At 43.3% G+C, this 25,000-nt stretch overlaps 4 protein-coding genes across 5 annotated transcripts in view; 3 read left to right on the top strand and 1 right to left on the bottom strand.

Moving 5' to 3' along the window:
• The window catches only part of mkrn2 (makorin, ring finger protein, 2), a 3,847-nt gene extending 2,225 nt beyond the window's left edge, over positions 1-1,622 (bottom strand). Inside the window, exons 1-2 of the mRNA XM_067586112.1 lie at positions 1,472-1,622; positions 455-583 (exon numbers count right to left, since the gene is read on the bottom strand). Of these exons, the coding sequence (XP_067442213.1) occupies positions 455-583; positions 1,472-1,497 (155 nt within the window). The 5' untranslated portion in view covers positions 1,498-1,622. The remainder of the gene's footprint in view (positions 1-454; positions 584-1,471) is intronic.
• On the top strand, positions 594-8,354 carry mkrn2os.1 (MKRN2 opposite strand, tandem duplicate 1). Of its 2 annotated transcripts, XM_067586110.1 has the most exons (6): positions 594-1,217; positions 3,044-3,280; positions 3,813-3,859; positions 4,661-4,829; positions 6,549-6,752; positions 8,001-8,354. In XM_067586110.1, the coding sequence occupies exons 2-6, from the start codon at positions 3,051-3,053 to the stop codon at positions 8,053-8,055; spliced, it is 705 nt and encodes a 234-aa protein (XP_067442211.1). In that variant the 5' UTR covers positions 594-1,217; positions 3,044-3,050; the 3' UTR covers positions 8,056-8,354. The 2 variants fall into 2 exon arrangements, with proteins under 2 accessions (XP_067442211.1, XP_067442210.1); XM_067586109.1 differs by lacking the exon at positions 594-1,217 and having other exon boundaries at positions 1,646-3,280.
• Positions 8,349-13,574, top strand: mkrn2os.2 (MKRN2 opposite strand, tandem duplicate 2). The gene is made up of 4 exons (XM_067586116.1): positions 8,349-8,616; positions 10,410-10,459; positions 12,093-12,261; positions 13,349-13,574. Exons 1-4 carry the CDS (start codon positions 8,399-8,401, stop codon positions 13,572-13,574), a joined length of 663 nt encoding a protein of 220 aa, XP_067442217.1. The 5' UTR covers positions 8,349-8,398.
• A 3,895-nt stretch (positions 13,575-17,469) lies between these two features.
• The window catches only part of tsen2 (TSEN2 tRNA splicing endonuclease subunit), a 13,879-nt gene continuing 6,348 nt past the window's right edge, over positions 17,470-25,000 (top strand). Inside the window, exons 1-6 of the mRNA XM_067586107.1 lie at positions 17,470-17,847; positions 19,983-20,049; positions 20,136-20,175; positions 20,782-21,051; positions 22,261-22,366; positions 24,964-25,000. The exon at positions 24,964-25,000 is cut by the window's right edge and continues 47 nt beyond it. Coding sequence (XP_067442208.1) covers positions 17,695-17,847; positions 19,983-20,049; positions 20,136-20,175; positions 20,782-21,051; positions 22,261-22,366; positions 24,964-25,000 — 673 coding nt within the window. The 5' untranslated portion in view covers positions 17,470-17,694. The remainder of the gene's footprint in view (positions 17,848-19,982; positions 20,050-20,135; positions 20,176-20,781; positions 21,052-22,260; positions 22,367-24,963) is intronic.

The following is a 25,000-nucleotide window of genomic DNA, read 5'->3' as shown; positions in this document are numbered from 1 at the left end:
CAGGTGAGCGTTACTCGTCTGTCAGGTGAGTGTTACCTGTCTGTCAGGTGAGCGTTACATGTCTGTCAGGTGAGTGTTACCCGTCTGTCAGGTGAGTGTTACCCGTCTGTCAGGTGAGTGTTACATGTCTGTCAGGTGAGTGTTACCTGTCTGTCAGGTGAGCGTTACATGTCTGTCAGGTGAGTGTTACCTGTCTGTCAGGTGAGTGTTACATGTCTGTCAGGTGAGTGTTACCTGTCTGTCAGGTGAGTGTTACATGTCTGTCAGGTGAGCGTTACCCGTCTGTCAGGTGAGCGTTACATGTCTGTCAGGTGAGTGTTACCTGTCTGTCAGGTGAGTGTTACATGTCTGTCAGGTGAGTGTTACCTGTCTGTCAGGTGAGTGTTACATGTCTGTCAGGTGAGTGTTACCTGTCTGTCAGGTGAGTGTTACTCGTCTGTCAGGTGAGTGTTACCTGCAGCGTTCTCCGTAGGCACACACTCCTCTCTGGTAGAACTTGCAGATGGTGGAGGGTTTACTGGTGGTCGGGTCGTGTGAGAACAGGCAGCGGCTGCCCTCCCTGCACACACCATGGAGGAAATACCTGCAACACACACACCTGTTACACCTGCTGCACAGCAAGTGACATCAGCAAACACACACTCATCACCATGGCAACATTCACCAGATTCCAAAAAATACACACTAATCGCCATGGCAACAAGACAACCTGCTCTGTGACTAGCTAGCAGGTGTCTGTGCTCACCTAAAACTGTTTGTTAAACTGCAGGTAACCATAGCAACAGTACTGCTACAGATAACACACTCAAGAACCTCTGATAACCTTCTCAAGGACCATAGGAACTTCTTCAAGGACCATAGGAACCTCTTGGAGGACCATAGGAACCTCTTGGAGGACCATAGGAACCTCTTAAAGCCCCTTGTAATCTCCTCGAGGACCACATGTCTTCTAAAGCGTTACTTGGACCTTCTCAAGTACCCCTTAAACCTGTCAAGGACTATAAGAACCTCCTCAAGGACCAGAGGAACTTCTTCAAGGACTGCTGGAAACTCTTCAGTGGCCCCTGAAAGCTCTTCAAGGCCCTACGAGACCACCTCAAGCACGTCTGAAACCTGTTCCAGGACCCCTGGATGTCTGTGGAGGACGGTGTGACGTCAGAGGACACCGTGTGACGTCAGAGAAATCTCAGCAGTGATCTCCTGACTCATCAGCTCAGGTGTGTTTACCTGCAGCTCAGTGCTGCTGTTTCACGCGGAGCTGACAGGACCTCAGGGCGCGCGCCTTTGATACTCTGTCAGAGTTTAAACTTGCAGTGACGACGGAACACAAGCTAACAGCTAGCAGCTAACAGCTAAAAACATTAGCACGAGGCTAACGTGTGCGCAGTGATCTGAGCGACAGACGCGCGCGCGAGACGGAGAGAAAGACCGACAGGTGACAGACAGACAGGTGACGAGCTCACAGACTCACCTGCAGGTCACCTGTTTGGTGCTCATCGTCCTCGCGCAGCTTCGGCTGTTCCAGCTTCGAAGTTGCCCTGTCGGTGTCCCGTTTAAACCGCTCCGGCTGACTCAGCAGCCGCTGCAGGAAGGTTCCTCTGAACTCTTCTACTTGCTGTTTACTGGCGGAGCGTTAGCGCCACCTGCTGTGTGGAATGTGAACCAGAGTTATTAAACAAAGACGAGGAAATAAAAATAAATACAATTAAATAACAACCAATATTACAGGCCAGTTTCTCTCACATAAAGGAATAAGCTGTCTGACCTGATGATGACAGAAGTCCGTCTGTCATGATGAGACTATCAAACCTTTGTGTTACGTAACTGCTCTTATACTTAACTGGTAAATTCCACATACAAACATACATGTTTTTTTGGGTGAATCTAATTTATACTTGGAAAGTCTGCGTACACTGATGTATAAGAAGAATTATGTTCTGTGTCCTCTGATTAGCTTCATGGTGTCCTTCAGTGTAATTATTGTTTACTTATTGTTCTTTGGAAATTATTTGATTATGTTGTAAGGATCGTATTACCAAGCCCCCAAAATAATGAACCCAAAATACAAAGTTTACTGCTCATCAACGCTCCTGATTACAGTCGTAACCCTGCTCTCATTAAAGGGTTCATCTTAACCTTTTACAGCCAAAAGTCAGAATGAGTAGAAGTGATTCTGAGAATAAAGCCACCAAGAATAAAGTGTTGTTTAAAAGGTCAAAATGACTTCACTTATTATTTTTATTTATTTTACACATTTCTTATATTTTTACATATAATTATGTTCTGCACAACAATGCGCATTTCGATTTAAATGCTGAATGTCTGTATGTTCATGATGTTGAATGAACTCTTAGCTGCAGATTCAGATTTCACACACAAAGAGTTTATTGAATATGATGCATTATTGTTATAGATGAAACTTGACCTGCAACTAATGATTATTTTCATCATCAAATCATTTGTTAATTATTTTATCCATTAATCGATTATTAGTTGTTTGTTCTATAAAATGTAGGAAAACGCCAAAGATGACGTCTTTAAATGTCTCGTTTTATCCACAACAAAGATCTTCAGTTTACTGTCATAGAGACGAAAGACACCAGAAAATTTTCACAGTTAAGAAGCAGCAATCAGAGAATTTTAGATTAATCAATTATCAAAGTAGTTGCTGATTAATTTAATAATGTTCAACATAAAATAACTGCAACCATGAGTTGATTAATTGATTAGTTGATCAATAGAAGATTATTTGGTTGCTATTTAGATGACTGATATAAATGCAGGCGAGCGTTTTACTGTTCCTGCTTCACCGGAGGCTCCGCCCCCACCTGTCACCTGGTCCACTTCCTGCCTGTCTACCTGTCTACGTGTCTACCTGTCCGTCCTCCTGCCTGTTTACCTGTCTACCTGTCTGCCTGTCTACCTATCCACCTGTCTACCTGTCTGCCTGTCTACCTATCCACCTGTCTACCTGTCTACGTGTCTACCTGTCTACCTATCCACCTGTCTACCTGTCTACGTGTCTACCTGTCTACCTGTCCAGACCCCTCATGGAGCTCAGAGACCTGCTGCGGTTCAGTCACTGCGGCCGGACCGTGTACACGTTGGACGGCCCGGCGAGTCCCGCGGCTCTCGCCGGGCTGCGGTGCCCGGTGTGCGGGCAGGCGGTGCACTTCGGCCTGACGGAGGCTCCGGTCCGGATCCGGGCTCCGGTCAGAAATGGACACCGCGCGAGCTGCTGCTTCCTCATGACGTCACAGCAGGGACCTGCTGGCTTCAGGTAAACAGTCAGAATCATCTGCAGCCTCCATCACTGCTCCACATCATTTCACATCACAGACGGGTTTTTCTTGATTTAATGTTATTTATTTTTAATATTTTCTATGATTTAAAAGCATCTGGTAATATTGCTGTTATTAATATATAATTATAATATTGAGTACTTCACATCCGCAGCATTTTTTAAATACAAAACTTTATTCAACAAAAGTTGTAGCCTACATGTTAAAACAAGTACACAACAACAATAACAACAACAACAACAACAACAGGAAATAGTATCTCAGGGACGAAAACACAATAAAGCAATGACATGAGACACAAATATTCAAAATAAGATGAAAATTAATTAATTAATTAATTAATAATTATAAGACCTCAGCCACGTGTTGTTGTTATGATATTTCTATTGATTAGCATCAGACAGAAACCTGCACATTACACTACATTATACAAATTTAAAATTTACAAAAATTATCAAATTTACATTATTTGATTTTTTATGAAATGTGATCAGCTGTTTGTTTCTTCAGAGAAGAAAATCAGTCTGAGCTCCATGTGGGCGTCTCCAACTCTGCAGGTAACAGCAGCTTATTCATCTCTATACAGTCAATTCTGTTCTATTAATGTGTTATTACAGGTGTGTTTATGTGTTATTACAGGTGTCTTTATGTTGTTATTACAGGTGTGTTTATGTGTTATTACAGGTGTGTTTATGTGTTATTACAGGTGTCTTTATGTTGTTATTACAGGTGTGTTTATGTGTTATTACAGGTGTGTTTATGTGTTATTACAGGTGTCTTTATGTTGTTATTACAGGTGTGTTTATGTGTTATTACAGGTGTGTTTATGTGTTATTACAGGTGTCTTTATGTTGTTATTACAGGTGTGTTTATGTGTTATTACAGGTGTGTTTATGTTGTTATTACAGGTGTGTTTATGTGTTATTACAGGTGTCTTTATGTTGTTATTACAGGTGTGTTTATGTGTTATTACAGGTGTGTTTATGTGTTATTACAGGTGTGTTTATGTTGTTATTACAGGTGTGTTTATGTGTTATTACAGGTGTGTTTATGTTGTTATTACAGGTGTGTTTATGTGTTATTACAGGTGTGTTTATGTGTTATTACAGGTGTGTTTATGTGTTATTACAGGTGTGTTTATGTTGTTATTACAGGTGTGTTTATGTGTTATTACAGGTGTGTTTATGTTGTTATTACAGGTGTGTTTATGTTGTTATTACAGGTGTGTTTATGTGTTATTACAGGTGTGTTTATGTTGTTATTACAGGTGTGTTTATGTGTTATTACAGGTGTGTTTATGTTGTTATTACAGGTGTGTTTATGTTGTTATTACAGGTGTGTTTATGTTGTTATTACAGGTGTGGTGTTCAGTTACACAGAGGGGGGAGTGACCTGTCAGCAGCAGGGATGGGAGCAGAGCATCATCGTCCCTCTGGTCGCCCCTAGCAACCGCATCCTCAGCTTCACGACACTGTGGGACAAACACCTGGAGATGTTTGCTCACTTGGACACCTGGACACCAGACAGGTGTTTCACTTTCTTTGACCTGTCTGTCTCTGAATGTCTGTCTCTCTGACCTGACCTGTCTGTCTCTGACCTGTCTGTCTCTCTGACCTGTCTGTCTCTCTGACCTGACCTGTCTGTCTCTGACCTGTCTGTCTCTCTGACCTGTCTGTCTCTGACCTGTCTGTCTCTCTGACCTGTCTGTCTCTGACCTGTCTGTCTCTCTGACCTGTCTGTCTCTGACCTGTCTGTCTCTCTGACCTGTCTGTCTCTCTGACCTGACCTGTCTGTCTCTGACCTGACCTGTCTGTCTCTCTGACCTGACCTGTCTGTCTCTGACCTGACCTGTCTGTCTCTCTGACCTGTCTGTCTCTCTGACCTGACCTGTCTGTCTCTCTGACCTGTCTGTCTCTCTGACCTGACCTGTCTGTCTCTGACCTGACCTGTCTGTCTCTCTGACCTGTCTGTCTCTCTGACCTGTCTGTCTCTCTGACCTGACCTGACCTGTCTGTCTGACCTGACCTGTCTGTCTCTCTGACCTGTCCTGTGTGTCTCTCTGACCTGTCTGTCTGTCTGACCTGTCTGTCTGTCTGACCTGTCTTTCTGACCTGACCTGTCTGTCTCTGACCTGTCTGTCTCTCTGACCTGTCTGTCTCTCTGACCTGACCTGTCTGTCTCTGACCTGTCTGTCTCTCTGACCTGACCTGTCTGTCTCTGACCTGACCTGTCTGTCTCTCTGACCTGACCTGTGTGTCTCTCTGACCTGTCTGTCTGTCTGACCTGTCTGTCTGTCTGTCTGACCTGACCTGTCTGTCTCTGACCTGTCTGTCTCTCTGACTCGTCTGTCTGTCTGACCTGACCTGTGTGTCTCTCTGACCTGACCTGTGTGTCTCTCTGACCTGTCTGTCTGTCTGACCTGTCTGTCTGTCTGACCTGACCTGTCTGTCTCTGACCTGTCTGTCTCTCTGACCTGTCTGTCTCTGACCTGACCTGTCTGTCTCTGACCTGTGTGTCTCTCTGACCTGTCTGTCTGTCTGACCTGTCTGTCTGTCTGACCTGACCTGTCTGTCTCTGACCTGTCTGTCTCTCTGACCTGTCTGTCTGTCTGACCTGACCTGTCTGTCTCTCTGACCTGTCTGTCTCTCTGACCTGACCTGTCTGTCTCTGACCCGTCTGTCTCTCTGACCTGACCTGTCTGTCTCTGACCTGACCTGTCTGTCTCTCTGACCTGACCTGTGTGTCTCTCTGACCTGTCTGTCTGTCTGACCTATCTGTCTGTCTGACCTGACCTGTCTGTCTCTGACCTGTCTGTCTCTCTGACCTGTCTGTCTCTGACCTGACCTGTCTGTCTCTGACCTGTCTGTCTCTCTGACCTGTCTGTCTGTCTGACCTGACCTGTCTGTCTCTCTGACCTGACCTGTGTGTCTCTCTGACCTGTGTGTCTCTCTGACCTGTCTGTCTGTCTGACCTGTCTGTCTGTCTGACCTGACCTGTCTGTCTCTGACCTGTCTGTCTCTCTGACCTGTCTGTCTGTCTGACCTGACCTGTCTGTCTCTCTGACCTGTCTGTCTCTCTGACCTGACCTGTCTGTCTCTGACCCGTCTGTCTCTCTGACCTGACCTGTCTGTCTGACCTGTCTGTCTCTGACCTGACCTGTCTGTCTCTCTGACCTGACCTGTCTGTCTCTCTGACCTGACCTGTCTGTCTCTGACCTTTCTGTCTCTCTGACCTGTCTGTCTGCAGGTTTCAGGAGGAGAGGGAGTTCGGCTCTTGTTGCTATGGTTTCGCTCTGGGCTTCATTAACTATCTGATGAGGTCGCAGGGACACCAGCCAATCAGCAGAGATTGTTTCACAGCTCAATTTGTGCTGCCAAGGATGGAGACGACCTCCAGATACCTGTCTATGTACCAGCACGTCTGTCGCCATGGATACTACAGCACCGCAGTGTAAGACACTCCCAGCATCCCTGAACTACCCGCCGGCTCAGAGTATTTGCTGGGATTTTCAGAAGTGTTTGTTTGATCGAGGGGGACTTGGCTGCAGACAAGATGGCGGATCTGGACCACAGAGAAAAAACAACTTGACACTAATGCACACGACAAATAAAAATTATGAAAATGTAATAAAATAAATAGATTTAAAAGTTATAATACTAATAATACTACTAACAATAATTAATAATAAAAGAGTTAAGTAAAAACTAGATTTAAAAAGTGGATAAAAGACAAGACAAATAAAATAAAGAGGAATAAAAATATATAATAATATTAATTATAGTAAAATACAAGATCAATAAAATTTTACAACATGAATACAATAAAATAAGTGAATGAAATAAAGTAAATAATGTCTCTAAATCAGGTTTTAAGTTTAAAGATGTCAACACTTCCTGCTGCACCGAACCGCTGGAACATGTGACAGAATCACACGTGATTAAATGTCTCGCACACGTGACGTCCACATGCGACAGTTTGTCCTCAGACACACCTGAGCTGACAGATCAGATCTCCGTCTGACAGTTGAGCTGCAGCTTCTGGCCTACATACAGTTCAGCGTCAGAGAGAAACTCGCTTTGCCCCCAAAAACACGTCTGGATTAAAGACCTGGGTATAGTTGGTTCATTTATCAGTACTTGTGGTGTAATTTATGGTCACACTGCAGCTTCTCCTCTCTGTCCCTGCAGTTCTTTACTAATGAAAAAGAACTGATAAGGAGTATTGATAAGAGTATCACTAATACCATCCCTGGGATAGGTATTATCAATAAATGTTGCACAGTGTTTGAATGGTCGGGATAAATGTGACCTTACAGTTATTATCAAAACTTTACACCCAATATTTTATACAACAGAAAACACACCTGAACCACACACACTGTAAAATGTTACTTGTAAATAGTTCTTCCAATGCCACCAAAAGTTATTTTGACTAAATATTGTATGTTGTCTTTGTTTGGTGGATTTAGATCTCGCTGTGAAAAACAGTAATATTCCAGCAGCTGGGCACCAATAAAATAATGGAAAATAACTGTCTCATAAAACTACAGTAATCTTCTGTTATTAAACTACAGTTTATAGATTTTACATGAAATCTTGTGTATTTTTGGCTTTTTAACGATAAGCGCTGGTTTCCATGACGACGCTGCAAAACAGTAGACCGGGTGAGCCGGTGGTCACATGACTGTCTGTCTGACAGGACCTGCAACCTGATAGGCCAGAGCTGGGCAGTGATGTCATCTGATAGGCTGTAACCCAGCAACCAGGTGTGACACCGAGGAGGAGAGAAGAAGAAAATAGACAACAGACAAACAGAAGACAGGAGGAGAGAGGAGGAAGAGGTGAGGAGGGGGAACAGGACAGGTGAGGAGGAACAGGTGAGGGGGAACTGGTGAGGGGGAGAGAGGAGGAACAGGTGAGGGGGGGGGCAGGACAGGTGAGGAGGAACAGGTGAGGAGTAAAAAGAAGACTTGAGGAGTAAAAGGTGGAGGTTGGAGTTAAGCTAAGGAGAAGTTGAGGTGGAGTTAAGTTGCAGAGGTTGGAGGTGGAGTTAAGTTGAGGAGGTTGGAGGTGACCTCCAACAGAAGAGCAGCAGCGATGGAGCGCGGTGTGATCCGGCTGACTCACTGTCAGAAGCAGATCTTCTGTTTCTCGGTACCGGAGGAGTGTCCGAGCTGTGGGGAGGAGCTGAGGGGGAGCAGACTGCAGGAGGCGCCGGTTAGCCTGCCCTCCCCCCTCACCAACGCACACAAGAGCTCCTGCTGCCTGCTGATCACACCTGCTGATGACAACAGGAATGCACACATCACCAACAGGTAGATACATACAGGTATACACACACATCACCAACAGGTAGATACATACAGGTATACACACACATCACCAACAGGTAGATACATACAGGTATACACACACATCACCAACAGGTAGATACATACAGGTATACACACACATCACCAACAGGTAGATACATACAAGTATACACACACATCACCAACAGGTATATACATACAGGTATACACACACATCACCAACAGGTAGATACATACAGGTATACACACACATCACCAACAGGTAGATACATACAGGTATACACACACATCACCAACAGGTAGATACATACAGGTATACACACACATCACCAACAGGTAGATACATACAGGTATACACACACATCACCAACAGGTAGATACATACAAGTATACACACATCACCAACAGGTAGATACATACAGGTATACACACACATCACCAACAGGTAGATACATACAAGTATACACACATCACCAACAGGTAGATACATACAGGTATACACACACATCACCAACAGGTAGATACATACAGGTATACACACACATCACCAACAGGTAGATACATACAAGTATACACACATCACCAACAGGTAGATACATACAAGTATACACACACATCACCAACAGGTACAACACTGTGCTGCTTTATTCGTTAATTTGTGAAAAGCGTTTGACTCTGTGGACTGTGAGCTACTGTTAAATATTGGAACAGGGGACACAGCTATAAAATGGTTCAGGAATTATCTTACAGACACAAAGTGTTTTTACAGATGGTCTTAAATCAGACTTTTTAGAGATTTCCAAGGGTTTCCCCAAGGTTGGATTATAGTTCCTACCGTATTTTCTGTATTTATAAGAACATTGAGAAGGACTTGAAAACTGCTAAACTGCATCTTTACATGGATACAGTAGTGTACCCAGTTGCCCCCTCTATGAGCCAAGCAGCTTCAAGTCTCACTACATGGTACTATGAGCTCTTTACATGTCTTAAAGAGCTCATAGTACCCTATTATCCCACTAGAACACTGTGCTCCCAGTATGCAGCTTACTGGTGGTTCCTACAGTGTTTAAAAGTAGAATGGGAGGCAGAGCCTTCAGCTATCAGGCTCCTCTCCTGTGGAACCATCTTCCAGATTGGGTCCGGGGTGCAGACACCCTCTCTATGTTTAAGAGTAGGCTTAAAACTTTCCTTTTTGATAAAGCTTATAGTTAGGGCCGACCAGGCTCGCCTTGGATCAGCCCTTAGTTATGCTGCTATAGGCCTAGACTGCTGGGGGACTTCCCATGATGCACTGAGCTCCTCTCTCCTCCTCCTCCTCTCCATCTGTATGCATTCATTAATGCATGTTACTAACTTGGCTTCTTCCACAGAGTTTTTGTGCTTCCTCATCTCACAGATTCCTGTGGATCAGGGTCATGGACCCCCTAGTTACGGACGGGATTACTTGAGCCTGCTATTATTATTATTAGTCATATCTCTATTGTTCTTATTGTTGTTATTATGCTTCTCTCTGTCTCTCTCCCTCCTTCTTTCTTTCTCAACCCAACCGGTCGAGGCAGATGGCGTCACCTAGAGTCCGGTTCTGCTGGAGGTTTCTTCCCGTTAAAGGGGAGTTTTTCCTGCTGCTGCTCATGGAAGATTGTTGGGTCTCTGTAGATTAAACGGTCTAGACCTGTTCTATGTGGAAAGAGCCCTGAGATAACGTCTGTTGGGATTTGGTGCTATATAAATAACTTGATTGATAAACCAGTTTAAACCAGTATATGTAACCAGTGTGTGTTCTGCTGATTTTTCAGGGAGTTTGATGGGACATCAGATCTTCACACCGGCATCTCCAACACTGCAGGTGGGGCTCAGGGGTCAAAGGTCAGACTGACATCGGTTTACCCCCCCTCTGTTTAGTTTGAGCCTTTCTAAACACAAACAACAATAAACATAAATATAAACAGAAGATGGAGAGCCAATGAGAAGACACTTTACTTTTCAGAGAGCTACAGCTCTGTGTGTGAGAACCTGTTTTACTGGTGATATGGGGACATTAGTCTGTTCACTGAGATTGTGAGGACTTGTACAGAGCGCCTGAAAGGTCAGGGTGAAAGGTCACAGAGGAAGGCGGAGCTGTGTCATGACAGAATATGATGAGTTATGTGTCAGGTACAGATCCTGGTTGTGGCCTCAGCTGCAGGTCTGAATCATCACAGCCAGTGTTGGGCAAGTTACTTGGAAATGGTAATTTATTCCTAATTACATCAAATTAGAAGTATTTAGATTACTTTACTTATTACTCAGCAGCAAAAATAACACCTTATATTACTCTTTACCTTGTTACTCAGCCGTCAGCTCCATCAGAATCCTCCACACACACGCTGCATCGTTTATATTCAACATGTAGAAACAGAAAATGAGACGTTTAACAAGCAGGCAGAAAACAGTTTGGAAGGATTTGCTGACCATCCACAGCTAACATTAGTATAGCCTCACAAGCCCTGACCTCAGCTTACCTCCAAATCTGAACTAAACTGGTGACTCCTGAACGCAACCATACCTGTGGCTAACGTTAGCATCAGGTGACTCCTGAACGCAAGCATACCTGTGGCTAACGTTAGCATCAGGTGACTCCTGAATGCAAGCATACCTGTGGCTAACGTTAGCATCAGGTGACTCCTGAACGCAAGCATACCTGTGGCTAACATTAGCATCAGGTGATTCCTGAATGTAGGTGCAGCTGTGGCTAATGTTAGCAAGACAGCTAAAACACATAACATGAGAATAAGATAACATTTGTCCTTGGCAAACAAAGGTTTTAAAGTTTCGTCTTCACTCTGCAGTACAGAAATATTTTCAGGCATTTCCCATTCTTTCTGTCAGGTTCTGTTGGCCTCGTCAATATGAATGTTTCTTCTCCTGTGATCATTTGATCCCTGGTGAAAGCTGGTGTCCAATCACTCCCAGACATTGACAGTAGTCTGTGTGAGGATGGCACTAAGGGGCCAAGAAAATCCAGACACTGCTTTGAGGGGCAGCAAAGGCCAACAGAACCTGAAGGAAAGAGTTTGCTGTCTAATAAAATGTGGGAAGTACCTGAAAATATTTCTGTACTACAGAAGGGAGATGAAACTTTGAAACCTTTGTTTGCTAAGGTGGTGGAAGAGACCTGGTTTGGGAAACCTCCTTCGCTTCATTTGGTGTCAGAAGTGTGATGGTAGGCTGTGAGGTCATTGGAAACGCAAGGGCAAGTGTGTGAGTGTGTTTTTTACCTCTTGGGGACAGTTTCTGATATAAACACCAACCAGTAGTCCTCATGGGGACCAAAGCCTGGCCCTAATGAGGCAAAAAGTCATGTCTGAGGTCCTGGTTAAGGTTAGGGTTTGGGTTTGGCTGTCAAAACCCAAAACTGTTTGGAAGTCAATGCAATGTCCTAACAAGGATATCTGTGTGTCTGCGTGTCTGCGTGTGTGTGTGTGTGTGTGTGTGTACAGGAGTTGTGTATAACTACACTCGGGGGGGAGTGCGTAGAGACCACAGTGGGTGGGAGCGCTGCATCAGCGTTCCTCTGGTCCGACCTGACATGTTCCACCTGCTGGCTCAGTGGGACCAGTACCTGGACCGCTTCTCTGACGGACCCATGTGGGACCCGGCTTGGCGCAGGTACACGTACACCTGATCTCTTTACACATACTGACCATTAGAAGATCCCTTCATAATGCATTTACAATGGAAGTGATGGAGGACAAAATCCACAGTTCTCCCTCTGTGCAAAAACGTGTTTCAAGTTTCAAGTTTATATCCAGAAGAGACTGTCTATTGTTCTTGATCAGCACGTTACAAGTTGCAAAAAAAATAGAGAACAACACTAAGACAACAAGAAAAACACAAAGTTGAGGAGGACACCAAGCAACAACAGCCATCCTCACCGGCGCCATATTAGTACAAAACACACCTGTGAGGGAGTTTAAAGTTTATCTGAAGCTAATATGAAGTTTCAGACATCCAAATGAGTCAAATCAAGTAGAGTAGCAGGGACGGCTGTGGCTCAGGAGGTAGAGCAGATCGTCCAATAATCGGAAGTCTCTGCATGTCAAAGTGACTTTGGGCAAAACACTTAACCCCAAATTTCTCCTGGTGTGTGAGTTTGTATGAATGTGCATTAGATTAGATCCTGATGAACATACATCTACATGGTGGCATGTAGTGTTCAGTGTGCAGTATAAATGCAGCCCATTTACCATTTAGAGCTGTTTCAACATTACAGTCTTTTTAGTGCCAAAGTTCCTCTTTTTGTTACTATACTTCCACCTGCAGCTCAACAGGGAAACACTGTCCGAGGAAACACAAAGAGGGAATTTGATGCTAAAAAGACTGTAAATGTGTCAGATATCCACTTGATATGACTAACTCAGACTGCTGAAGCTGAATAGAAGCTTCACACACACTTTTAAATGACTGTGTGGACACACTGTGGATTTTATCCTCCATCACTTCCATTGAAAGCACATTTGAAGGATCTTTTAATATGCGGTATGAACAGGAGGAATGATTACAGACACCTGACTGCTGGTTTAACACACACTGATACACACACAATACTTGTTAGTAGATCAGTTCATTGTTGGTTTAGATCCAAACATGAAGAAAAATATAGAAAATTATTAGTCAGAATTATCCTTTAAAACATAATTATACTCTGAACAGTTTCCTATTGTATGTCTCTGACATCTGTCTGTCTGTCTCTCAGGTTCGATGAGGAGAACCATAACTGCTTCAGCTTCTGTCTTCAGTTCGTGAACAGCGTCCTGGCTGCAGAGGGACGCAGTGCTCTGAGCAGAGAAACGTTCACTCACAGCTTCATCCTGCCAAGGATGAGGAGGGTCAACAAATACACCACACTGTACCAACACATCCAGAGACACCAATACTACATGGTGGACAGACAGGAGGACAGACAAGCAGAGGAAACATGAAAACCCAGAGGTCCTCTTCAGTGACTACGCCCAACAAAAAGAAGGAAGACGAACAACCTCATATTCTTCACTGATTCCATCTACATCTGGAAGGATACTCTGTGCAGCAATTATCCATACGTATCCAGCGAGGACATCAGCTCAGGAAGCAGATTAAAGATCTGCAAAGATGAACACCTTCACAAGGAAGACCCTCTGCTTGCCATCACATCATCAAAGAAAAGGTCATGGTCCAAGTAAATGAAGCCAACCTGGAGTCATTTGAAGAGATATTCCCCCTGTTGAAAGTTGAGGTGGACACCAAGAGGACCAATGTCCCCTCTGATAGTGAAGATGATGAGAGCCCAGTAGAGAACCCCGCCACCTCGTCCATCTCTGCCCCTCCCACACCTGCCAGCTCCACCAACCAGCTGAAGAACAGTATGGCCTTGCTGGAGCTGGACTTTACTGGATTCAAAGAGCTGGCCCAGGCCAGGATGCCTGACCCCCCAGACAACTCTTCAGCAGCTTAAAGGAGCTGCAGCAGCTCAAGAGAGACAACCAGGCCTTGGCATCTGACCTCAGAGGAAGTCTAGAGGCAGGAGAACAGTGTGCTCTGTGCTCGGTTAACCAAAGTGAAGAAAGATGCTGAGAAGAGAGAAAGGAAGTTTCACCAGGCAAGTCCAACGCCTGACAGACATCAGTCCCCACAATGACAAGTACAGAGACACAGACTCTCCCTGCCAGTGTCACAAACCCCTGCCTTGTCTCTGTTCCACCCTCTCTGCTCTGCATCCAGCCCAACAACATCCTGGCACCTCCTGATACATCCACACAGCCGGCTGCCAACAGCCAGCTCTGCCCATCCCAGCTTCCCTCCACTCAGCCTGAAGAGCAAGCCCCACAAGTGGTTCTGCTGGCTGACTCCAATGGGAAAATCCTGGACACAAACAAGCTGTTTCCTGGTAAGAAAGTGCTGTCTAAACGCTGCAGCAACACAGGCCAGGCAATGAAGCTGTTGAAAAAGGAGACCTTCAGGATCCCTCAATGCCTGGTGATCCACACAGGAACAAATGACCTGCAGAGCCTCATTAAGGACACTGCTGAGGCAGTGAGAAAGATGGCGGAGAGGGCCAGTAGAGAGTTCCCCGACACCTGCATTGTGGTCTCCACCCTGCTGCCTTGAACAGACATCCCTCCTCATGTCATTCATGACATTATTATTGAGATCAGAAGAGGATGTGCCACCTTACCCAGTGTCCACCTGGCCCTCTATCCAACCACTGGCACCTGGGACCTCTATGATGGACTCCATCTACACAGAGAGAGGGTGAGGACATTTGCAAAGATCCTAAAAGACACCGCCCTGGGATGCAGTCCTTCCACCCCCTCCTCTACTAGGAGCTTTAGGGGCCATCCCAGACCTCCTCCTCCCCATCACCAGCCCAGGATCATCTCCCCTGCTATGAGGAGATACAGCAGCTCAGCCTGGACCTCCCACTCCCCAGGCACTGCCACCTCACTAATGTGAAGCACATCCAGAGGAGACTACCTTCCCCCTCCTCAGCCCCTCCCCACCAACCCCCTCCCCACCAACAGCAGCAGAGCTATGCAGCAGCAACTGCCCCTGGTCCCCCTCCCCACCAACAGCAGCAGAGCTATGCAGCAGCAACTGCCCCTGGTCCCCCTTCACACCAACAGCAGCAGAGCTATACAGCAGCAACTGCCCCTGGTCCCCCTCCCCACCAACAGCAGCAGAGCTATACAGCAGCAACTGCCCCTGGTCCCCCTCCCCACCAACAGCAGCAGAGCTATGCAGCAGCAACTGCCCCTGGTCCCCCTCCCCACCAACAGCAGCAGAGCTATGCAGCAGCAACTGCCCCTGGTCCCCCTCCCCACCAACAGCAGCAGAGCTATGCAGCAGCAACTGCCCCTGGTCCCCCTCCCCACCAACAGCAGCAGAGCTATGCAGCAGCAACTGCCCCTGGTCCCCCTCCCCACCAACAGCAGCAGAGCTATGCAGCAGCAACTGCCCCTGGTCCCCCTCCCCACCAACAGCAGCAGAGCTATACAGCAGCAACTGCCCCTGGTCCCCCTCCCCACCAACAGCAGCAGAGCTATACAGCAGCAACTGCCCCTGGTCCCCCTCCCCACCAACAGCAGCAGAGCTATGCAGCAGTTGTAGCCCAGCCTACGGTGACAGTCCCCCCCCCCCCCCTGCTACCTCTGAGCTGGGAGACATCAGGGAGATGCTGCGAACTCAATCCACCCGGCTTCTGTTCAACTAAGATGTACATATTCAGAACATCTTTCCACTTGAGTAACAGAACATGGAAATGTATTGTTAGTTAGTAATAGTAATAATATCAACAGTAGTAGTCAGTACAGTAGTAGTATTAGTGAAAATGCCACCATGGAATTTATGTCACATTATTATGTAGTATTGTTAATGTTAGATAGTTGAAGGTGTTTTTATATTTGTCTCACTATACGGGTTCATTTTGATTGTTTTAATGTGTTCATTTCATATAAGCAGCTGGAATATTCAGGGTCTCCACTCCTCAACCTTTGACCTGAAGAGTGGAAACCCTGAATTCATGAAATCTATCAAAGACATTGATCAAAATGATCTGCTCACTCACTGTCCTCCAGGATATAATGGCGTCATGGTGCCCTCTATAAAATAAAAAAAACATACTGAAGGGGGGATCTTGGTGTGGTATAAAGGAGATCTTTGCTGTCAGATCTCACCAGTAAAACAGGGTGAATCACAGACTTGGTTAAGTTCAGATCAAACCCTGAGCGTAACTGATAAGGATCTTTATCTCTGTGTGATTCATATCTCACTAGTAGATTGATTCTCTGATCTAAAATCGGTTTCACATGTCAGCAAGAGTAGTACTGCAGTAATAGTCGTACTAAGAGTAGTTTCAGTAGTAGTAGTACTACCAGTAGATTTAGTTTTGGTACTTTTGTTATCCATTATTGAGTGTCTGTCACTGTAATCAGCAATGGAGCATAAAAAATGACATAAGCATAAATAAATGAGTTAATAAATGTAAAAATACAGAAATAGCCTCAATAAAATATTATTTATGGAAATGTGGAAAATAAATCAAAGGCATTAATTTAGTCCTTTTTCATGATCAAAATGTATTTATTTTTCATTTATTTATATATTTAATTATTTATTTCTGCATTTGTTTATTTATTTATGCTTATGTCACTTTTGTGCTCCATCATTTTAGAGTGTACGTGTTTGTCTCTCAGTCACACCTGGTTGTGATTCTGTCTGACTCACCTGTGCTCTCATAAGCTTCATTTATCTACTTTAAAAATATATATATATTTAATAATAATAATAATCCAACAATATAATGTGTAATAATGAAACACATTGACTGGGGTGATGAGTTATTTGACTGAGAATGCTCTGAAGTAAATCTCTGAATATTCTTACTAAAGTAAAAGATCTGAATAGTTCCTCCACACTGTAACTCAGTTCATTTATTGCAGTACTGTTTGTACTTTACTGAAGTGTTTCCACTGGGGCTTCACCTAACGATTATTTTCTGGATTAATCGATTAGTTGTTTGGTCCATGTCAAAAATGGTCTCAGACTTTTGGGCCCCACTGTATAAATATTCAAAACAGTAAAGTTTTTTTGCAATTGTGTTTTGTAAATCCTGTCACTGCCAACAAAAAGCAAAATAAAATTTAAAAAAGTAAATAAAAAACAGAAATCTAGATTTATCTTTTGTTTTGGGGGGGGTCTGTTTGTCTTTTTGTTTTGTTCTTGTTTTGTTGTTGAGGGGGCAGATCACTCTGATCCACACTGCAGGAACAGAAGAAGACGGAACCTAGAGAAGAGGCCGACAGTTCCAGTCGGACACAGATTCGGTGACACCGCGGAGTCCGACAGCGAAATAAACCGAACGGAGCGGTAACCAGAGATTAGCAGCTAACAGCTAACAGGCTGAATTACTTATTAAATAAGAAGCTAAGTGGCTAACAGGCTAATATCCGAACAAGTTAGCAGTTAGCTGCAGTAACATCAACACGACCCGCCTCCGCTTCAACCTGGTCCCGGTCTGACGCTGTCCCGGTCTGACCCGGTCCCGGTCTGATCCCGTCCGGCAGCATGCAGGCGGAGTTCCGGGCCCCCCGTAGACGGCCCCGGGTGTACGAGCAATTCGAGGCTCCGCTGCCAGTGAGCAGCCACTTCCGGGCGGATCTCATCAACCAACACGTGCTGGTCTGTGATCCAGACCACATCCAGAAGATCCACAACCAGGTCTGAGTAAATCCACATCACTGTAAATCAGGTCTGGTTTAATCCACATTACTGTAAACCAGGTCTGAGTTAATCCACATCACTGTAAATCAGGTCTGGTTTAATCCACATCACTGTAAACCAGGTCTGAGTTAATCCACATCAATATAAACCAGGTCTGAGTTAATCCACATCACTGTAAACCAGGTCTGAGTTAATCCACATCAGTATAAACCAGGTCTGAGTTAATCCACATCAGTATAAACCAGGTCCAAGTTAATCCACATCAATATAAACCAGGTCTGAGTTAATCCACATCACTGTAAACCAGGTCTGGGTTAATCCACATCAGTATAAACCAGGTTTTAGTTAATCCACATCAGTATAAACCACGTCTGAGTTAATCCACATCAGTATAAACCACGTCTGAGTTAATCCACATCAGTATAAACCAGGTCTGAGTTAATCCACATCAGTATAAACCAGGTCCAAGTTAATCCACATCAATATAAACCAGGTCTGAGTTAATCCACATCACTGTAAACCAGGTCTGGGTTAATCCACATCAGTATAAACCAGGTTTTAGTTAATCCACATCAGTATAAACCACGTCTGAGTTAATCCACATCAGTATAAACCACGTCTGAGTTAATCCACATCACTGTAAACCAGGTCTGGGTTAATCCACATCAGTATAAACCAGGTTTTAGTTAATCCACATCAGTATAAACCACGTCTGAGTTAATCCACATCAGTATAAACCACGTCTGAGTTAATCCACATCAGTATAAACCACGTCTGAGTTAATCCACATCAGTATAAACCAGGTCTGAGTTAATCCACATCAGTATAAACCAGGTTTTAGTTAATCCACATCAGTATAAACCACGTCTGAGTTAATCCACATCAGTATAAACCAGGTCTGAATTAATCCACATCAGTATAAACCAGGTCTGGTTTAATCCACATCAGTATAAACCAGGTCTGAGTTAATCAACATCAATATAAACCAGGTCTGAGTTAATCCACATCAGTAAAAACCAGGTCTGAGTTAATCCACATCAATATAAACCAGGTCTGAGTTAATCCACATCAGTATAAACCACGTCTGAGTTAATCCACATCAGTATAAACCAGGTCTGAGTTAATCCACATCAGTATAAACCAGGTCTGAGTTAATCCACATCAGTATAAACCACGTCTGAGTTAATCCACATCAGTATAAACCACGTCTGAGTTAATCCACATCAATATAAACCAGGTCTGAGTTAATCCACATCAGTATAAACCAGGTCTGAGTTAATCCACATCAGTATAAACCAGGTCTGAGTTAATCCACATCAGTATAAACCACGTCTGAGTTAATCCACATCAGTATAAACCACGTCTGAGTTAATCCACATCAATATAAACCAGGTCTGAGTTAATCCACATCAGTATAAACCAGGTCTGAGTTAATCCACATCAGTATAAACCAGGTCTGAGTTAATCCACATCAGTATAAACCACGTCTGAGTTAATCCACATCAGTATAAACCACGTCTGAGTTAATCCACATCAATATAAACCAGGTCTGAGTTAATCCACATCAATATAAACCAGGTCTGAATTAATCCACATCAGTATAAACCAGGTCTGAGTTAATCCACATCAGTATAAACCAGGTCTGTAGTCTCCTGGTCGATTAGTTGGTTGATTTGCTCTCATTGGTTGAATAATCGCTGTGTTAATTTCATAAGAGGAAAAGTGCATCAACAACCTTCCAGGATTAATCCATTATTTCCTGCGACGGATAGTGCAGGCCTGGCGGGGGTCTCGGTGGCCTGGCAGCCCAAAAAAAATTTGTAATGTCAAAAATAACACCAGATTTGATGACACATCACTGACTGACGTAAAACGCATCACTACCAGTGTGCCAGCGTGGGAATGTCAGCTCTGTATACTGGAAATACAGAGAGATTGACCCGGTGGTGACGGGCTTCATCAGCATTGTGTGAAATACTGCAGGTTTAAAATAAGAAAAGCATTAAAATACTTAGTATACACTGAAAATGATAAAAAAAACACTGAAAATAAGATAATAACACATTAACATACATTAAATACCGAGTTAAACAGGATCCAGGTCTGAGTTGACACATCACGTTGTGTTGCAGGGGTTCTTCGGTAAGGGGGTCCTCTCCAGAGCCAGACCGGACCACAGCCTCTCCGACCAATGGGAGCGTGAGTTTACACCCAATGACATCATCATCTGTCTGGTCCAATCAGCAGTGTTCTCTGCAGCCAGCTGATCTCTGTTTGTGTTACAGAACATGAGGGTTTGTTTCTACCCATCATCCCCCAGTCCAGGTCAGTGACATCACACCCGTCTGTTGAAACGATGACATCACACCTGTCTGTTGAAACGATGATGTCGTGGAAATTGTCTTAAAACACTTAACACACATATGAAATATAAACAAAAGACTGCTGGGTTGAAGATTAAAAAATATTATTATTGATCAGTAAGGAGACAGAACTCACACAAAGCGAATCATTCCTCTGTCTCGCTATAAAAAGCCAAACTGACCTTTTTATAATCTTTTTACGAAGAAATGATCATCGATCGGTCATATTATACAAACTTATGGATTACAGCCAATGGCAAACAGCCACGAGATACATTTACATGCACATGTATGTTAGATAAGAACCTTTAACACCTTAACATGTCCCGTGTACTCCAAGACCCTGAACGGTACCTTATAGGGCCTGAGCCAGGATGGAGAGGAGGGTCTGCTAGAACACAGTCCTTCTCTCAGGAACAAGTACACACGATCATCTTCACACATCTCTGCTCGTTAAAATGATGAGACAGTCCTTGATTACCTTTACAATGATATGACATCTTTCCAAGCCTGATGTGAGTGACCTGCGCTGGGAGGAAACACACCTGTTCTCCTCTCGTTCCTGCAGGTATGAGGAGCTGCTCAGGTGGGCGGCGTCGGCCCTCGCCGCTCAGGGATTGGATGAAGAAGCTGTCAATCAAACCCTGCTCAGACTGTCTCAGCCAGTGGAGATGGAGGCCGTGAGGAGGGAGGTGGGAGGAGGGGGGGCAGTTAACGGACATAGGGGGGAGGGGCAGGCGGCGGGGGCGGAGCCAGGTCCAGAGGGTGGAGCCTCTCCCCACGCTAAGAGGCTCCGGCCGGGGTCAGAGGTCGAGCCGGAGGCTGAGAGAAGCTGCAGGTAGTTTCTGTTCACCAGACTCCCTTTAAGAATCTGCTGTTTTACACTCTGCCTTGTTTATTGGAGACAACTCTTATTTTATTCAACAGAATAAAACAGAATAGATCAATATTTATCAATACTCTCATACAGTCTGTCATACAGACAAACAAACAGACACCCACAATACCAACAACAACAACAACAACAACAACAACAATACCAACAACAACAACAGAGCACCACGACATAATCACTGACATACATATTATAAGGTGCAGCATCCTCACAAACACAGAGGTTCAGTTATTCTGTTGTACTGGTGCTGTACTGGTGCGGTACTGGTGCAGTACTGGTGCGGTACTGGTGCGGTACTGGTAGGTATGAATGATCTGCGAGCCCGGTTGGTTGGGAGGGACGGCAAACAGAACAGAACAGAATACATGTTTGTCTTCAGTTCACCAAAACATGAAGACTCAGTACACACGATTCTTCCAACAGAGAGACAGTGAAGCAGTCAGTGGAACTGTGATGATGTCACAGGTTAGTCGCATCAACAAAGCGCTGAATTGATTTTCAGTTTATTTATATCACAATATACTCCTGACATAGGTCCTCGGGTTACAGATACTCTGCTCCAACTCCCCCTTAAAACATTAAAAGAATAACACACTCAATAATCTGATCAATAAAACAGAAACATACAATATATACACACATAACATACACACTCCAGAATACATACTGGTCATGAAGTTGTTGTCCATGGAGCTGAAACCCAGGCGAGCCTCACCACACCTTCACAGTATAAACATCTGATCTGCTTCATACCTGGCAAAAAGTATGTCTCTGAATCTCTGAATCTCTGAAAAGATCCAGAGAGTTCAGCTCTATTCCTGTTCCTCACACGAGGGAACTCTGTATGTACGTTCAAGACATGGTGCAGGATGTCTCAGGCACGTTTTGATCGGGCACTACAGTTCATCCCATCAACTTCAGCTCAACTCAAAATTATAGTCTCCAGATATTCTGTTGATGAGGCGTTTAGGGAACATGGGTAAATATAGCGTCTACTGAGGCGTTTAGGGGACAGGCACTGTTCTTTCTAGGTACTAAGAAATTGTCTCGTTCAGAACAGGCACGTTATGAACGGGCACTGCACTAGTGATAATAATCTGGGAATATTTCAGAGATTAAAACTCAACTGTGATGTTTATTTTCATTTTTCAGGTTGGACCCACAAGACCTGAACCCTGACCAGGACCATGATCCCAGCTCTGACCCTGATGGTTTGGTTCCAGGTCCTGGTTTTGTCCTGGTGGTCTCTGACAGTGAGGTAAGTCTTCCTCTGAAACTCACACTGTGACAGCCAATCCACACAGAAAGTGCTTTTAGAAGACGCTTCCATCTTATTAAATGTATCAGTCAACACTAACCCCCGACGTTTCCTACACTCTGAGTCTGGTGTATATATACAGTATACAGTGGTATATATGCAGCGGTGTATATATACAGTATACAGTGGTATATATACAGTGGTGTGTATATATACAGTGGTGTGTATATATACAGTGGTGTATATATATAGTATACAGTGGTATATATACAGTGGTGTGTATATATACAGTGGTGTATATATATAGTATACAGTGGTATATATGCAGTGGTGTGTATATATACAGTATACAGTGGTATATATACAGTGGTGTGTATATATATAGTATACAGTGGTGTATATATACACCACTGTATACTATATATATACACACCACTGTATACTGTATAAACACACCACTGTATACTATATATATACACCACTGTATACTGTATATATACACACCACTGTATACTGTATATACACACCACTGTATACCATATATATACACCACTGTATACTGTATATATACACCACTGTATACTGTATATACACACCACTGTATACCATATATATACACCACTGTATACTGTATAAACACACCACTGTATACCATATATATACACCACTGTATACTGTATATATACACACCACTGTATACTGTATATACACACCACTGTATACCATATATATACACCACTGTATACTGTATATATACACCACTGTATACTGTATATACACACCACTGTATACCATATATATACACCACTGTATACTGTATAAACACACCACTGTATACCATATATATACACCACTGTATACTGTATATATACACACCACTGTATACTGTATATACACACCACTGTATACCATATATATACACCACTGTATACTGTATATATACACTACTGTATACTGTATATACACACCACTGTATACCATATATATACACCACTGTATACTGTATAAACACACCACTGTATACCATATATATACACCACTGTATACTGTATATATACACACCACTGTATACTGTATATACACACCACTGTATACCATATATATACACCACTGTATACTGTATATATACACCACTGTATACTGTATATACACACCACTGTATACCATATATATACACCACTGTATATATACCACTGTATACCATATATATACACCACTGTATACTGTATATATACACCACTGTATACTGTATATATACACCACTGTATACTGTATATACACACCACTGTATACCATATATATACACCACTGTATACTGTATATATACACCACTGTATACTGTATATACACACCACTGTATACCATATATATACACCACTGTATACCATATATATACACCACTGCATATATACCACTGTATATTATATATATACACCACTGTATATATACAGTGGTATATATATATATAGTATACAGTGGTGTATATATACAGTGGTGTGTATATATACAGTATACAGTGGTGTATATATATATAATATACAGTGGTATATATACAGTGGTGTATATATATGGTATACAGTGGTGTGTATATACAGTATACAGTGGTGTGTATATACAGTATACAGTGGTGTGTATATATACAGTATACAGTGGTGTGTATATACAGTATACGGTGGTGTGTATATACAGTATACAGTGGTGTGTATATATATAGTATACAGTGGTGTATATATACAGTATACAGTGGTGTGTATATATATAGTATACAGTGGTGTGTATATATACAGTATACAGTGGTGTGTATATATACAGTATACAGTGGTGTATATATATGGTATACAGTGGTGTATATATACAGTATACAGTAGTGTATATATACAGTATACAGTGGTGTATATATATGGTATACAGTGGTGTATATATACAGTATACAGTAGTGTATATATACAGTATACAGTGGTGTATATATATGGTATACAGTGGTGTATATATACAGTATACAGTAGTGTATATATACAGTATACAGTGGTGTATATATACAGTATACAGTAGTGTGTATATACAGTATACAGTGGTGTGTATATATGGTGGTGTAGGTTTATTTATACAGTAGTGGTATATGATATCATGGTGTTCGGTAAATGTGGTGCATTCTGTAGTAAACAGAGTGATTTCTAACTGTCAGACACAGTCAGTGTGTCTGTCGCTAACTAGCTTACAGCTAATGTACAGTTTACATTTTGGCTGTTTGGAGCGAATAAAGAAATGATCCAGTAGGGCTTCTAACCATTATGAAAACAAGATAATTGAGATAAATTGATTATTGTGCCGTGTTCCATTTCGCAATAATGATGATGCTCTGGTTTTGTCTTGAGTTATAAATCCAGCGCACATCTGTCCTTTACATCAGAGTGTAGAAGGACATGGAGGTCTCCATGAGACGCTCGGACTCAGTGTGGATCGATACGTTTAATAAGATGGAAGCGTTTCTGTTCAATCACGAGTCAATCAATAAGTGAAACTCATGTGAGTAACATGGTGGGGGGTCGGGGGGGTGAGGCAGGTGTATGTTGACTCAGTGTGTTGTTCTGTTTCAGGCAGGAGGGGGAGTCGGGGGGATGAGGCAGGTGAGGC

The sequence above is a fragment of the Thunnus thynnus genome, chromosome 4 (assembly GCF_963924715.1).
Source record: "Thunnus thynnus chromosome 4, fThuThy2.1, whole genome shotgun sequence".
NCBI classification, from domain to species: Eukaryota; Metazoa; Chordata; class Actinopteri; order Scombriformes; family Scombridae; genus Thunnus; species Thunnus thynnus.
The sequence above is the reverse complement of the archived record's forward strand: the minus strand, read 5'-3'. Positions and strand labels throughout refer to the sequence as shown.

Bases quoted from the DNA above. Each gene is read 5' to 3' on its own strand.
- mkrn2os.1 (XM_067586109.1), top strand. From the start codon at position 2,778: ATGCAGGCGAGCGTTTTACTGTTCCTGCTTCACCGGAGGCTCCGCCCC. The intron at 3,281-3,812 runs GTAAACAGTCAG...TTGTTTCTTCAG, and splicing joins CAGGGACCTGCTGGCTTCAG to AGAAGAAAATCAGTCTGAGC. The intron at 6,753-8,000 runs GTAAGACACTCC...TCTGTCTGACAG, and splicing joins GGATACTACAGCACCGCAGT to GACCTGCAACCTGATAGGCC.
- mkrn2os.2 (XM_067586116.1), top strand. From the start codon at position 8,399: ATGGAGCGCGGTGTGATCCGGCTGACTCACTGTCAGAAGCAGATCTTC. The intron at 8,617-10,409 runs GTAGATACATAC...CTGATTTTTCAG, and splicing joins AATGCACACATCACCAACAG to GGAGTTTGATGGGACATCAG. The intron at 10,460-12,092 runs GTGGGGCTCAGG...GTGTGTGTACAG, and splicing joins CGGCATCTCCAACACTGCAG to GAGTTGTGTATAACTACACT.